This window comes from Penaeus japonicus, unplaced genomic scaffold, assembly GCF_977035675.1.
Source record: "Penaeus japonicus unplaced genomic scaffold, GWHDUDI00000001_assembly GWHDUDI00000036, whole genome shotgun sequence".
Lineage (NCBI taxonomy): Eukaryota > Metazoa > Arthropoda > Malacostraca > Decapoda > Penaeidae > Penaeus > Penaeus japonicus.
The window spans coordinates 9619327-9629326 of NW_028234438.1; the positions used below are offsets into that span (position 1 = coordinate 9619327).

Here is a 10000-nt window from a genome sequence, read left to right on the forward strand (position 1 = left end):
TATTATTGTTATTAATATTACCATCATTATTATTATTGTTTTTATTATTATTACTTTTACTAATATTATCATTATTATTATTATCCTCCTCCCTCCCTCCCTCCCCCCTCCCTACTTCCCTGAACCAATCCATCCTTCATTTCTTATTCTGCATAACCATTATTTCGGGAAAACGGCAAAGGAAATAAGGTAGAAAGTAGGGCAGAAAGTGTGTATGTGGGGGGAGCGGGGAGGGGGGGGAGGGTCAGCGCCGATGATATAGGACAAAAGGAAATGCCGAAGGATTTCCCTGCAGTGGAAAACCCGCGATGGGCAGCAGGTGTAGGGAAAGGGGTGAATGGTGATAGTATATGAAATGGAAACGCGTAGTTGTCGTTTCTGGATTTGTTACGTCTTCATTTTATTTTATTTTTTCTTTATCTGTTTTACTCTTTCGTTCTTTTTCTTGAGTGTCTCTACTCTTTCTTCTCTCTCCCTCTCCCTCTCATTCTCCCTCCTCCTCTCATTCACTCTCCCCTTCCATCTCCCTCACCTCTCTTATTCCTACCCTGCCTCCCTCCTACCGAGTAAAAGAGAATGTAAAGTATAAACAGAATAAAAATAAGCGGAAAGAAAGGTTAAATAACGAAGGCAAGTCGAGTCCAAGCCAGCAAGGGGTAAAGGAAGTGTGAATGATAACACGAAAGACTTTGGGACGAGTGAACATAACCTACCTGTAAGCATTGATTAGAGAAAGTATGCGAGGGTCTGTAGGTATGTGGAGAGGGGGGAGGGGGGAGAGGGAGAGGGGGGGAGGGGAGGGGGAGGGAGTGTGTGTTTATGGGTTATGTGTATGTGGTTGTGTGTGTAAGCGTGGGTTTCAATGTATTTTTGTTCCTGCGTATATACATTTTTAAGTATGTAAGTACATCTGTCCGCCTGTCTGTCTCGTGTCCGCAGAAGCAGCTCGTACCTACGTCTAACGGTCCACCAGTTTATACGAGCGTGTCTCAAGGCCTGAGTTATAGCGGTCTGGTTGGGAAAAGGTTGATTAGTGTCCGCCATTGATCGCTGTGGTTGGAGGATTTGACGTTAAGGGGGGGGGGGTAGAGGGGGGTCTGTCTACCCTTGTCTCATGTCACTCTAAAGCTGTGAGTTTTTTATCTTCATTCCTTGTTTTTTTTTCTATTTCTATTTCTATTTCTTCCTCCCTACCCCTCTTCCTCTCCCACTCCCACTCCATCTCCCCATCCCTCTTTCCCTCTCCATTTCCTCCCATTCTCCCTCTCCCTCTCTATACCCTCATACTCTCACTCCCACTCCAACTTATTTCCGGAAGAAAAAAAAAAGAGATAACACGTTCATAAAGAGAGAGAGAGATAACGTAAGATAGCGTGTGCCTAGGAAGGGAGAGGGGGAGGGAGGGAGGGAGGGAGAAAGGGATAGTTGGGCAGGCGGGGGGGGGGGATGACAGACTGAGGTGGCATGATGTTGTTGCTGAGAGAGACAGAAACGGATTGTGCTCTATTTGTAATAAGAGATATCTGTTAGTGTGTGAAAGAGGGTGTTTGTTTGTGTTTGTGTATGTGTGTGTGGGGGGGGGGTGTATGTTCCTGGAATTCCTCTAGACTTTTAGGTGTGTGGATGTGTTTATTTTGCTTTGTTTTTTGTCTCTGATTGCCTGTTTGCACAATCATCTGAGGAAGAGTAGGAGGAAGGGGAGTAGGGAATGAGAATGGAGAAGGAAGTATAGGGGGTAGGTGAAGAGGAGGGGTGGGTGGTTGGGGGGGACCAGCTCTTGGCGAACGTGCGTATGGTCACGAGATATCTTTCGATTCCTCGGTTCCTTGTCTTCGCCCTGCCGGGTCAAGGCCGGTCGCCTGCTCGAGGCTCTTTCGGGGGACAGTGTGTAAACACGTTGACTTTTAATTGGTTCGTATAGGAGTACGGACCGAAATGCATTCTACGTATATCTGTGTGTGTGTGTGTGTGTGTGTGTGTGTGTGTGTGTGTGTGTGTGTGTGTGTGTGTGTGTGTGTGTGTGTGTGTGTGTGTGTGTGTGTGTGTGTTGTGTGTTTCGTGTGTGTGTGTGTGTTCGTGTGTGTGTGTGTGTTCGTGTGTGGTGTTGTGTTCGTGTGTGTGTGGTGTTGTTTCGGGGTGTGTGTGTTTTCGTGTGTGTGCGAGTGTTCGTGTGTGTGTGTGTGTTTCGTGTGTGTTGTGTGTTCGTTGTGTTGGTGTGTTTGTGTGTGTGGTGTGTTCGTGGTGTGTTTGGGGGGGGGGTGGGTGTGTGTGTTCCGGTTGTGAGTGTGTGTTTCCGTGTGTGATGTGTTGTTCGTGTGTGTGTGTGTGTTCGTTGTGTGGTGTGTGTGTTCGTGGTGTGTGTGTGTTGTTCGTGTGTGGGTGTGTTCGTGTGGTGTGGGGTGTTCGAGTTGTGGGGGTGTGTTCGTGTGTGTGTGTGTGTTCGTGTGTGTGTGTGTGTTCGTGTGTGTGTGTGTGTTCGTGTGTGTGTGTGTTCGTGTGTGTGTGTGTGTGTGTGTGTGTGTGTGTGTGTGTGTGTGTGTGTGTGTGTGTGTGTGTGTGTTTTGTTACGTAGGTAGGTAGGTAGAAAGAAAGACATTGATCGGGGCCTTTTTTTAAGACTGCGAATCTGGAGAAATCCCAATCCTAGGAAATGCACACAGACACAAATACAACATTGGAGGCAACAAATGTACTTTATTATATTGAAAATCGATTGCTCTATACAGTGTGTGACATGAAATAGGAATAAGGCAACCAAAGTTTTTTTTAATCTCGCATACTCCGAAAATGTTGAGAATAATAAATATAGATTATATTATCTGATATTCGTGAATCCGTAAGGAGGAAAAAGAGTCCAAAGAACTCTTAGTATAGACAGCTAAGGAACAGATAAGTAGATAGATATAGGAAATACATGTTAATTTCGATGTAGATAGATAGCTATATGTTGGTTTCATGGATATGTTCTCGCTTAGTTTTCGCTCCCGAAAAAAATATTTCTCCCAGCATCAAAAAAAAAAAAAAAAAAAAAACGAACATAAACGGGAACATGTGACCTATAGATAGATAGTTAAATGTTAAAGTGGTATGAGGAGAGGCCTGTTTCAGCTGGAGAAGAGGGGGGGTGGGGGAGGCGGAAGGTGGACTAGCCCTGGTCTACGTAGAGGCGTGGACTGTGGACTGGAAAGCCTAGTTTTTCTTCGGTACTTGTTTTTTTTTTGCTGTTTTTTTATGTCTTTTTTCTTGTGGGGCACTCTGGTTTTCATGGCACTTCATTGTTGCTTATGCCTCTTTTGTTCCTTCGTGCGCTTTCTCTCTCTCTCTCTCTCTCTCTCTCCTCACCTCCCGTGCCCTCTCCTCTCGTCCTCCCCCTCCGTCCCCTCCCTCTCATCCTCTCTTCGTCCTTCATCTCTCATTCTCTTCCCAATCTTCTCTCTCTCCCTCTCCTCCCTCTCCCATCTCTCGCTTCCTCTCCTCCTCCCTCTCCCTGCTCGTACCCCTCTCACAACTTCTCACCATCATCTCTCCTCTCTCCCTCCTGTGTCTCTCCTCCCTCCCACTCATCTCACCTCACCCTCTCCCACTCTCTCTCCTCGACTCCGCTCTCGCTTCTCTCTTTCCTCTCTCCTCTCTCCTCCTCTTCCTCTCTCACTCTCCCTCTTCCTCCCTCTCTCTCCTCTCTCTCTGCTCTCCTCCTCCCTTTTCTTTTTCCCTCTACCTCATCTTTTCATCTCTCTCTCTCTCTCTTCTCTCCGCATCTCGTCATCTTCTCTCTCCTCTCTCTCTCTCTCTCTTCTTCCCTCCTCTCTCCCCTACCTCCTCTCTCTCCCTCTCTCTCTCCATTAACTCTTCTCTCCTCCGCTCTCTCCTCTCTCTCTCTCTCCTCTCTCGTCACCTCTCTCCTCGTCTTCCTCTCTCTCTCTCTCCTCTCCCTTCTTCTCTCTCTCCCTCCTCTCTCTCTCTCTCTCTCTCTCTCTCTCTCTCTCTCTCTCTCTCTCTCTCTCTCTCTCTCTCTCTCTCTCTCTCTCTCTCTCTCTCTCTTTCACCCGCCCTCCTTCCCTCCCTCCTTTCCTCGTCCCCTTCCCACCTTCCTCCCGCCTCATTTACTATTTTTTTTGTTTCTTTTTCTTTTTCCCGTTTTTCTATGTCCCTTTTCTGTCTCGTTTTTTTCTCTCCTTGTTTCTTTTATTCCCGTTTTTTTTAATTTCCCAGTTTTGTTTTCCCGTTTTTTTTCTCCCTGTTCTTTCTCTCACCCTGTTTTCTCTATCTCCCTGTTTTTCCTCCCTTCTACACGCCCCTTCCTTATTTACCATTCTCTTCCTTTCCCCACCCTTGCACACCGCTCACCCCGCCCTGAAGACTTTAGTTATATTTTTAACCCTTTCTTCATTCTTCCTTTTATCATTACTACGCCTTTCTGCTTCAAATAAATCCTTTGTTCGGGGACTAAAAGGTATAATCATAGAAATCGCGTCGCAGATGTTTTCGGCGCACCTGTCGGCCTTGTTACAGGTGCAGGTGTTGGTGTTGTTCTGCGTCATTCATTTTGTCGGGAACATTGGTTCGGGGACTCGACTCGAGGTTGTACGCACCTCCTGTTAGCGTCGCGCGGGCGTTGGTTTGATGGTGGGTGGCTATCTATGTCGGACAGCCGGTTTCCAGTCTCTTGTTTTCTATTTATATATATATATTTTTTTTTACATCTTTCTTTTGCTTTTTTGCTTTTGCTTTTTCTTTTTCTTTCGCTTTTTTTTTTCTTGTAATTTCTCTTTCCCTTTTTCTTTTTCTTTCCCTTTTTCTTTCTCTTTCTTTCTCCCCTTTCTCTTTTTCTTTCTCTTTCCCTTTTTCTTTCTCTTTCTTTCTTTCGATCTCCCTTTCTCCCTTTCTCTTATTCTCTTTCTCTTTCAGTTGTTGAGACGGTTGTTGTAAATTGTCACGCTGATTGGCTAGCCTGGTTGTCTGTTGGTTGTGTTTTGTTATTATTGATTCTCTATTTTTTAAGCTTTCGGTTCTCTTTTTATTTATTTTCACTATAGTGGTCATCATTTTATTAACTTTTCCTGTCCTCTTTTCCTTCCTGTCCCTCCTGCCTCATTTGTTTCCCCGCATTCTATCTTTTTGTTGCTTACTCTCTCTCTCTCTCTCCAAGCACATTCTAACACTAAAAATAGCGTTCATGTAAACTCCGATTGCAGAGATTTATTACTACTACTCTCTCTGCCCTTCCCCCCCCCCTCCCCCTTTCCCCCCTTTCTCTCCCCATTTTCCTTCTCCCTCCCCTTCTCCTACTCTACCCATCCCTTCTCCCTCTCCCCCTGTCCCCCTCTCCCTCCCTCTCCCTCCCTCTCCCTCCCTCTCCCTCCCTCTCCAGCTCCTTCTCCAGCTTCTTCTCCGCCTCCCCATCCATTCCCACTCGCTCTAAATCTCTCTCCCTTTCCCTCTCCCGCAGAGAACAGGATGTCAGCCAAGGCGATCCGAGAGGCGACGGGGAAGGCGCTGCTGCAGAAGAACCTCCCGGCGGGGGTGTGCGCGCCCTGTCGCTACGCCGCCATCACCGAGGACACCCAGTGGGACGCCCTCGCCACGCAGCACCCGTGGCTCTTGACGGAGGTTGGTGTGTGTGTCTGTGAATGTGTCTGTGTGTGTCCGTGAGAGTATAAGTGTCTGTGTTTATCTGTATTCCTTTCTGTCTGTCTTTCCTTCTACGTGTCTCCACGCCCTGCGCACTAACGCCCCGCCCTTCGTCCTCCGCAGAAGCTGGTGGTGAAGCCCGACCAGCTGATCAAGCGTCGGGGTAAGCTGGGCCTCATCAAGGTGGGCACGGACCTCGCCGGTGCCAAGGCATGGGTCGGCGAGCGCATGAACAAGGACCAGAAGGTGAGTACTCGCGCTGGGATTGCAGGCGCTCGCGGGGGATGCCCAGAGAGTGATTGCAAGGGTGTGATGCAGAGTGCGCGCGCGCGCTCATCTCGCCCCCTTTTGTGTGTGCGTATTTTTCACTGACCTGCGTTTATCATTATTATTATATATATGTATAGTTATATATTTATAGTTATATATATTTATATATTTATATATTCATATATATATACATATCTATATCTGTATGTACAATGTATACATATGCATATGACTATGTATATGTAAATTTATATATACATAATGAAATAGAATATATAAAATTTATGTGTATATATATATATAATATACATATACATATACACATACACATAAATATATACATACATACATATCTCTCTCTCTCTTTCTCTCTTTCTCTCTTTCTCTCTTTCTCTCTTTCTCTCTTTCTCTCGCATCTCTCTCTCTCTCTCTCTCTCTCTCTCTCTCTCTCTCTCTCTCTCTCTCTCTCTCTCTCTCTCTCTCTCTCTCTCTCTCTCTCTCTCTCTCTCTCTCTCTCTCTAACTCTCTAACTCTTTCTCTCTCTATCTCTCTATCTCTCTATCTCGCTATCTCTCTCTCTCTCTCTCTCTCTCTCTCTCTCTCTCTCTCTCTCTCTCTCTCTCTCTCTCTCTCTCTCTCTCTCTCTCTCTCTCTCTCTCTCTCTCTCTCTCTCTCTCTCTCTCTCTCTCTCTCTCTAACTCTCTAACTCTTTCTCATTATCCTCGTACACCTGTATGGGAGGTGGACCTCCCATACAGGTGTACAGGCGATCTATAGATTTTTTTGCCACGTGTATAATTTTGTACTGTTTCAGAATCGGGTTTAGTGTAGTTATTCTTTTTTATAGTTTTTATCCGTTTTTTTTAACGGTACCGCTGGCGGATATGTTTTTATCTTAGTTGTCCATGTTGTTTTGTTATTATTTTTGAGTTGTTGCGGTGCTTCTGCTTCTAATTGCGGCAGGTGACATTATTTTGTTTGTTGATGCCGTGTGTGCGAACATATGTATAAGTATAAATGTTTGTTTGCGTGCGCATACGTGTCTATGGTTTTGCGTGCGCGTGTGTGCAATGACGGCGTGACAACACAAAGTTGGGCACCTCGTCAGCAGATCACGTGGCGAGAGAATGCCACTTGGAGCTTATCAACAGGCCATACTCCATGCCAAGGCTGAGTAGGGGGGATGGGGGTAAGGTGAGATATATAGTATGAAGGCTAGCAGGAAGGTGCGGCCGGAGGAGAAGGGGGAGAAGGGAGAAGGAGAGAGTGGAAAACACACACACACACACACACACACACACACACACACACACACACACACACACACACACACACACACACACACACACACACACACACACACACACACACACACACACACACACACACACACACACACACACACACACACACACACACACACACACACAAGAGTTAGATGTGTGTATTTATGGTTTGCATGTCTGTGTCTATCTCTGTATCTACATATGTGGAATGACATACACAAGATCGCTCATGGATACAAAGCGAGAGTGGCTGAGAAAGAGGAAGATGGTGATGACTAGTAAAGGAGAGAAAGGAGGGAGGGGAGACGAGGGGGGAGGAAGAGACGGGGAGGCAAGGCTGGAAAGAAGGAGTCGAAAGGTAATCAGCGATTGGCAATTTCGTTCTCCATTTGTCTCTTCGACATCTAGGATAAGGTGTGTGTGTGTGTGTGTGTGTGTGTGTGCGTTTTTCTGTTTTTGCTTGTATGTGTGAGTGAGTGATTCACTGTTTGTCTCCCTCTCCCTCTCTCACCCTTCCTTTCCTATCTCCCTCCCTCTTTCTCCTTCTCCCCCTCCCCCTCCCCCTCTCTCTCTCCCTCTCCCTCTCTCCCTCTCTCTCTCTCTCTCTCTCTCTCTCCCTCTCTCTCTCTCTCTCTCTCTCTCTCTCTCTCTCCCTCTCTCTCTCTCTCTCTCTCTCTCTCTCTCTCTCTCTCTCTCTCTCTCTCTCTCTCTCTCTCTCTCTCTCTCTCTCTCCCTGTCTCTCTCTCTCCCCCTCTCCCCCTCTCTCTCCCCCTCCCTCCTCCCTCCCTCCTCCCTCCCTCCTCCCTCCCTCTCTTCCAACCTTGGCAACAAGTTTAACATGTTCTCGTTGTTTTGAACAGGCTCTGGTTATTGACACTGGATTTTTTTCGACAGACCTTGTAAGGTTAAGTTGTTTGTTATTGCTTGCTTTTGCGTGGAATGCGACCATCGGAGTGTGGGTGGGATGGTGAGTGAGTGCTTGTGTGTATGAATGTATGTTTTTGTGTGTGTGTGCTTGTATATATGTGTCTGTGTGTCTGTATGTGTAATTGTGAGTCTGCTTGTGTACATTCCTGAGGAACAGATCCCCCCTCTCCCGTTCGCCTACCCCCTTCCCCTATCCCTATCCCTACCCCTTCCCGCTGACCCACACTTGACAGTGACATTGGCACAGTGCCGCCGCTGGTCAAGAGGCCCTGATTGCTTCCATTGAGACGAAGGGGAGGAAGGTAGGGGGAAGGATGGGGAGGAAGGGGAGGGAGGGGGTGAAAGACGGAGGGAAGGAATTGGTAGATATGAAGAAATAGCGGGAGGAGGTGGGGAAAGGGCGAAGAAGAGGGAGAAGGAGAGAGAAAGGAAGAGGGAGAGCGAATAAAGATGGGGAGTGAGTGAGGGAAGGATGGAGGGGTGAAAGGAAGGAAGGAAGGGAGTGACGGACATAGAGAAAGCTAGAAAAAAAATAGAAAAATCTGTGATTGAGCGAAAGAAAGAAAAAAAGGAATAAGAGAGGCAATAAATAAGTGGAAGGAAGAGATGAAAGGACGAGACATTCCAGTCTTGAGTCTTGATGTCATTCCTTCACAAACTTATCCAGGGTTCCCGGCATTTTTATTCATCTTCCTTATTAATATCTCCTTTCATTTTTACAGTTCTTTACAGATTTCATTTCTGCTTTCATTATTTTCCCACACCTCCCTATCCACCCCCCCCCTCGCCCCCTCGACCCCTTCACTCTCTTAAGACCGACGTCAGTTTCTGTTGCATTGAGCAGCTGATTAAGAGCATTTCCCTTGACATCTTGCAAGGGCGGTTTCAGCTAAGATTCCCGCCCTCCCTCTCCTCCCTTCTCCCTTCTTTCTTTGCAGCGCCTCCTGCTTTGCATTCTTCTCCCCTATGTCCTCATCTCTTTCTGTTTTCCCTCTTTTTTCTCTCTCTCTTTCTCTCTCTCTATCTCTCTATCTCTCTATCTCTCTATATCTCTCTCTCCCTCCCTCCCTGTCTCTCCCCCCTCTCCTCACTCTTCTCTCTCTCTCTCTCTCTCTCTCTCTCTCTCTCTCTCTCTCTCTCTCTCTCTCTCTCTCTCTCTCTCTCTCTCTCTCTCTCTCTCTCTCCTCTCTCTCCCCCTCTCCTCTCTCTCCCCCTCTCCTCTCTCTCCCCCTCTCCTCTCTCTCCCCCTCTCCTCTCTCTCCCCCTCTCCTCTCTCTCCCCCTCTCCTCTCTCTCCCTCTCTCCTCTCCCTCTCTCCTCTCCCTCTCCCTCTCTCCTCTCCCTCTTTTCTCTCTCCTCTCTCTCTCTCTCTCTCTCTCTCTCTCTCTCTCTCTCTCTCTCTCTCTCTCTCTCTCTCTCTCTCTCTCTCTCTCTCTCTCTCTCTCTCTCTCTCTCTCTCTCTCCTTCCCTTTCTTTTCCATTCTTTTATTTTTTCCCTTTGCTTCCTCCCCTCATCCTCTTTTCTCCTTACCCTTCTTCTCTTCTCCTTCTCTCCTCTCTTTTCCACCTCCCCCCTCCCCCCCCTCCCTCCCCCTCCCCTCTCCCTCTCCCTCTCCCTCTCCCTCTCCCTCTCCCCCTCCCCCATCCTTTCATATCACTACTCACTTCGTAAATTCAATGCAACGCCATCTATCTCTTTCCCAATTTATCCATCCCTCTGATTTCGACCGAGTGTAAACTGCATCCGCCCACTGCGTCCATGGCACAAGGGCCCGATGAAGGCTGTTGGGTGTGACGGCACGAGTGGCAGGTGACTGTGTTATCAGTCTTTATCGGTGTCGGTCACGGCGGCGACGTGTGAGGTTGGAGGTGGTGCTCTCTGGCGTG

At 47.4% G+C, this 10000-nt stretch overlaps 1 protein-coding gene across 4 annotated transcripts in view; it reads left to right on the forward strand.

The window, feature by feature from the left end:
• The window catches only part of ATPCL (ATP-citrate synthase), a 40676-nt gene that overhangs the window by 7108 nt on the left and 23568 nt on the right, over positions 1 to 10000 (forward strand). For all 4 annotated transcript variants that reach the window (XM_086531621.1, XM_086531622.1, XM_086531623.1 and 1 more), the window contains exons 2-3: positions 5450 to 5610; positions 5755 to 5877. In XM_086531621.1, the coding sequence (XP_086387747.1) occupies positions 5458 to 5610; positions 5755 to 5877 (276 nt within the window). In that variant the 5' untranslated portion in view covers positions 5450 to 5457. The remainder of the gene's footprint in view (positions 1 to 5449; positions 5611 to 5754; positions 5878 to 10000) is intronic.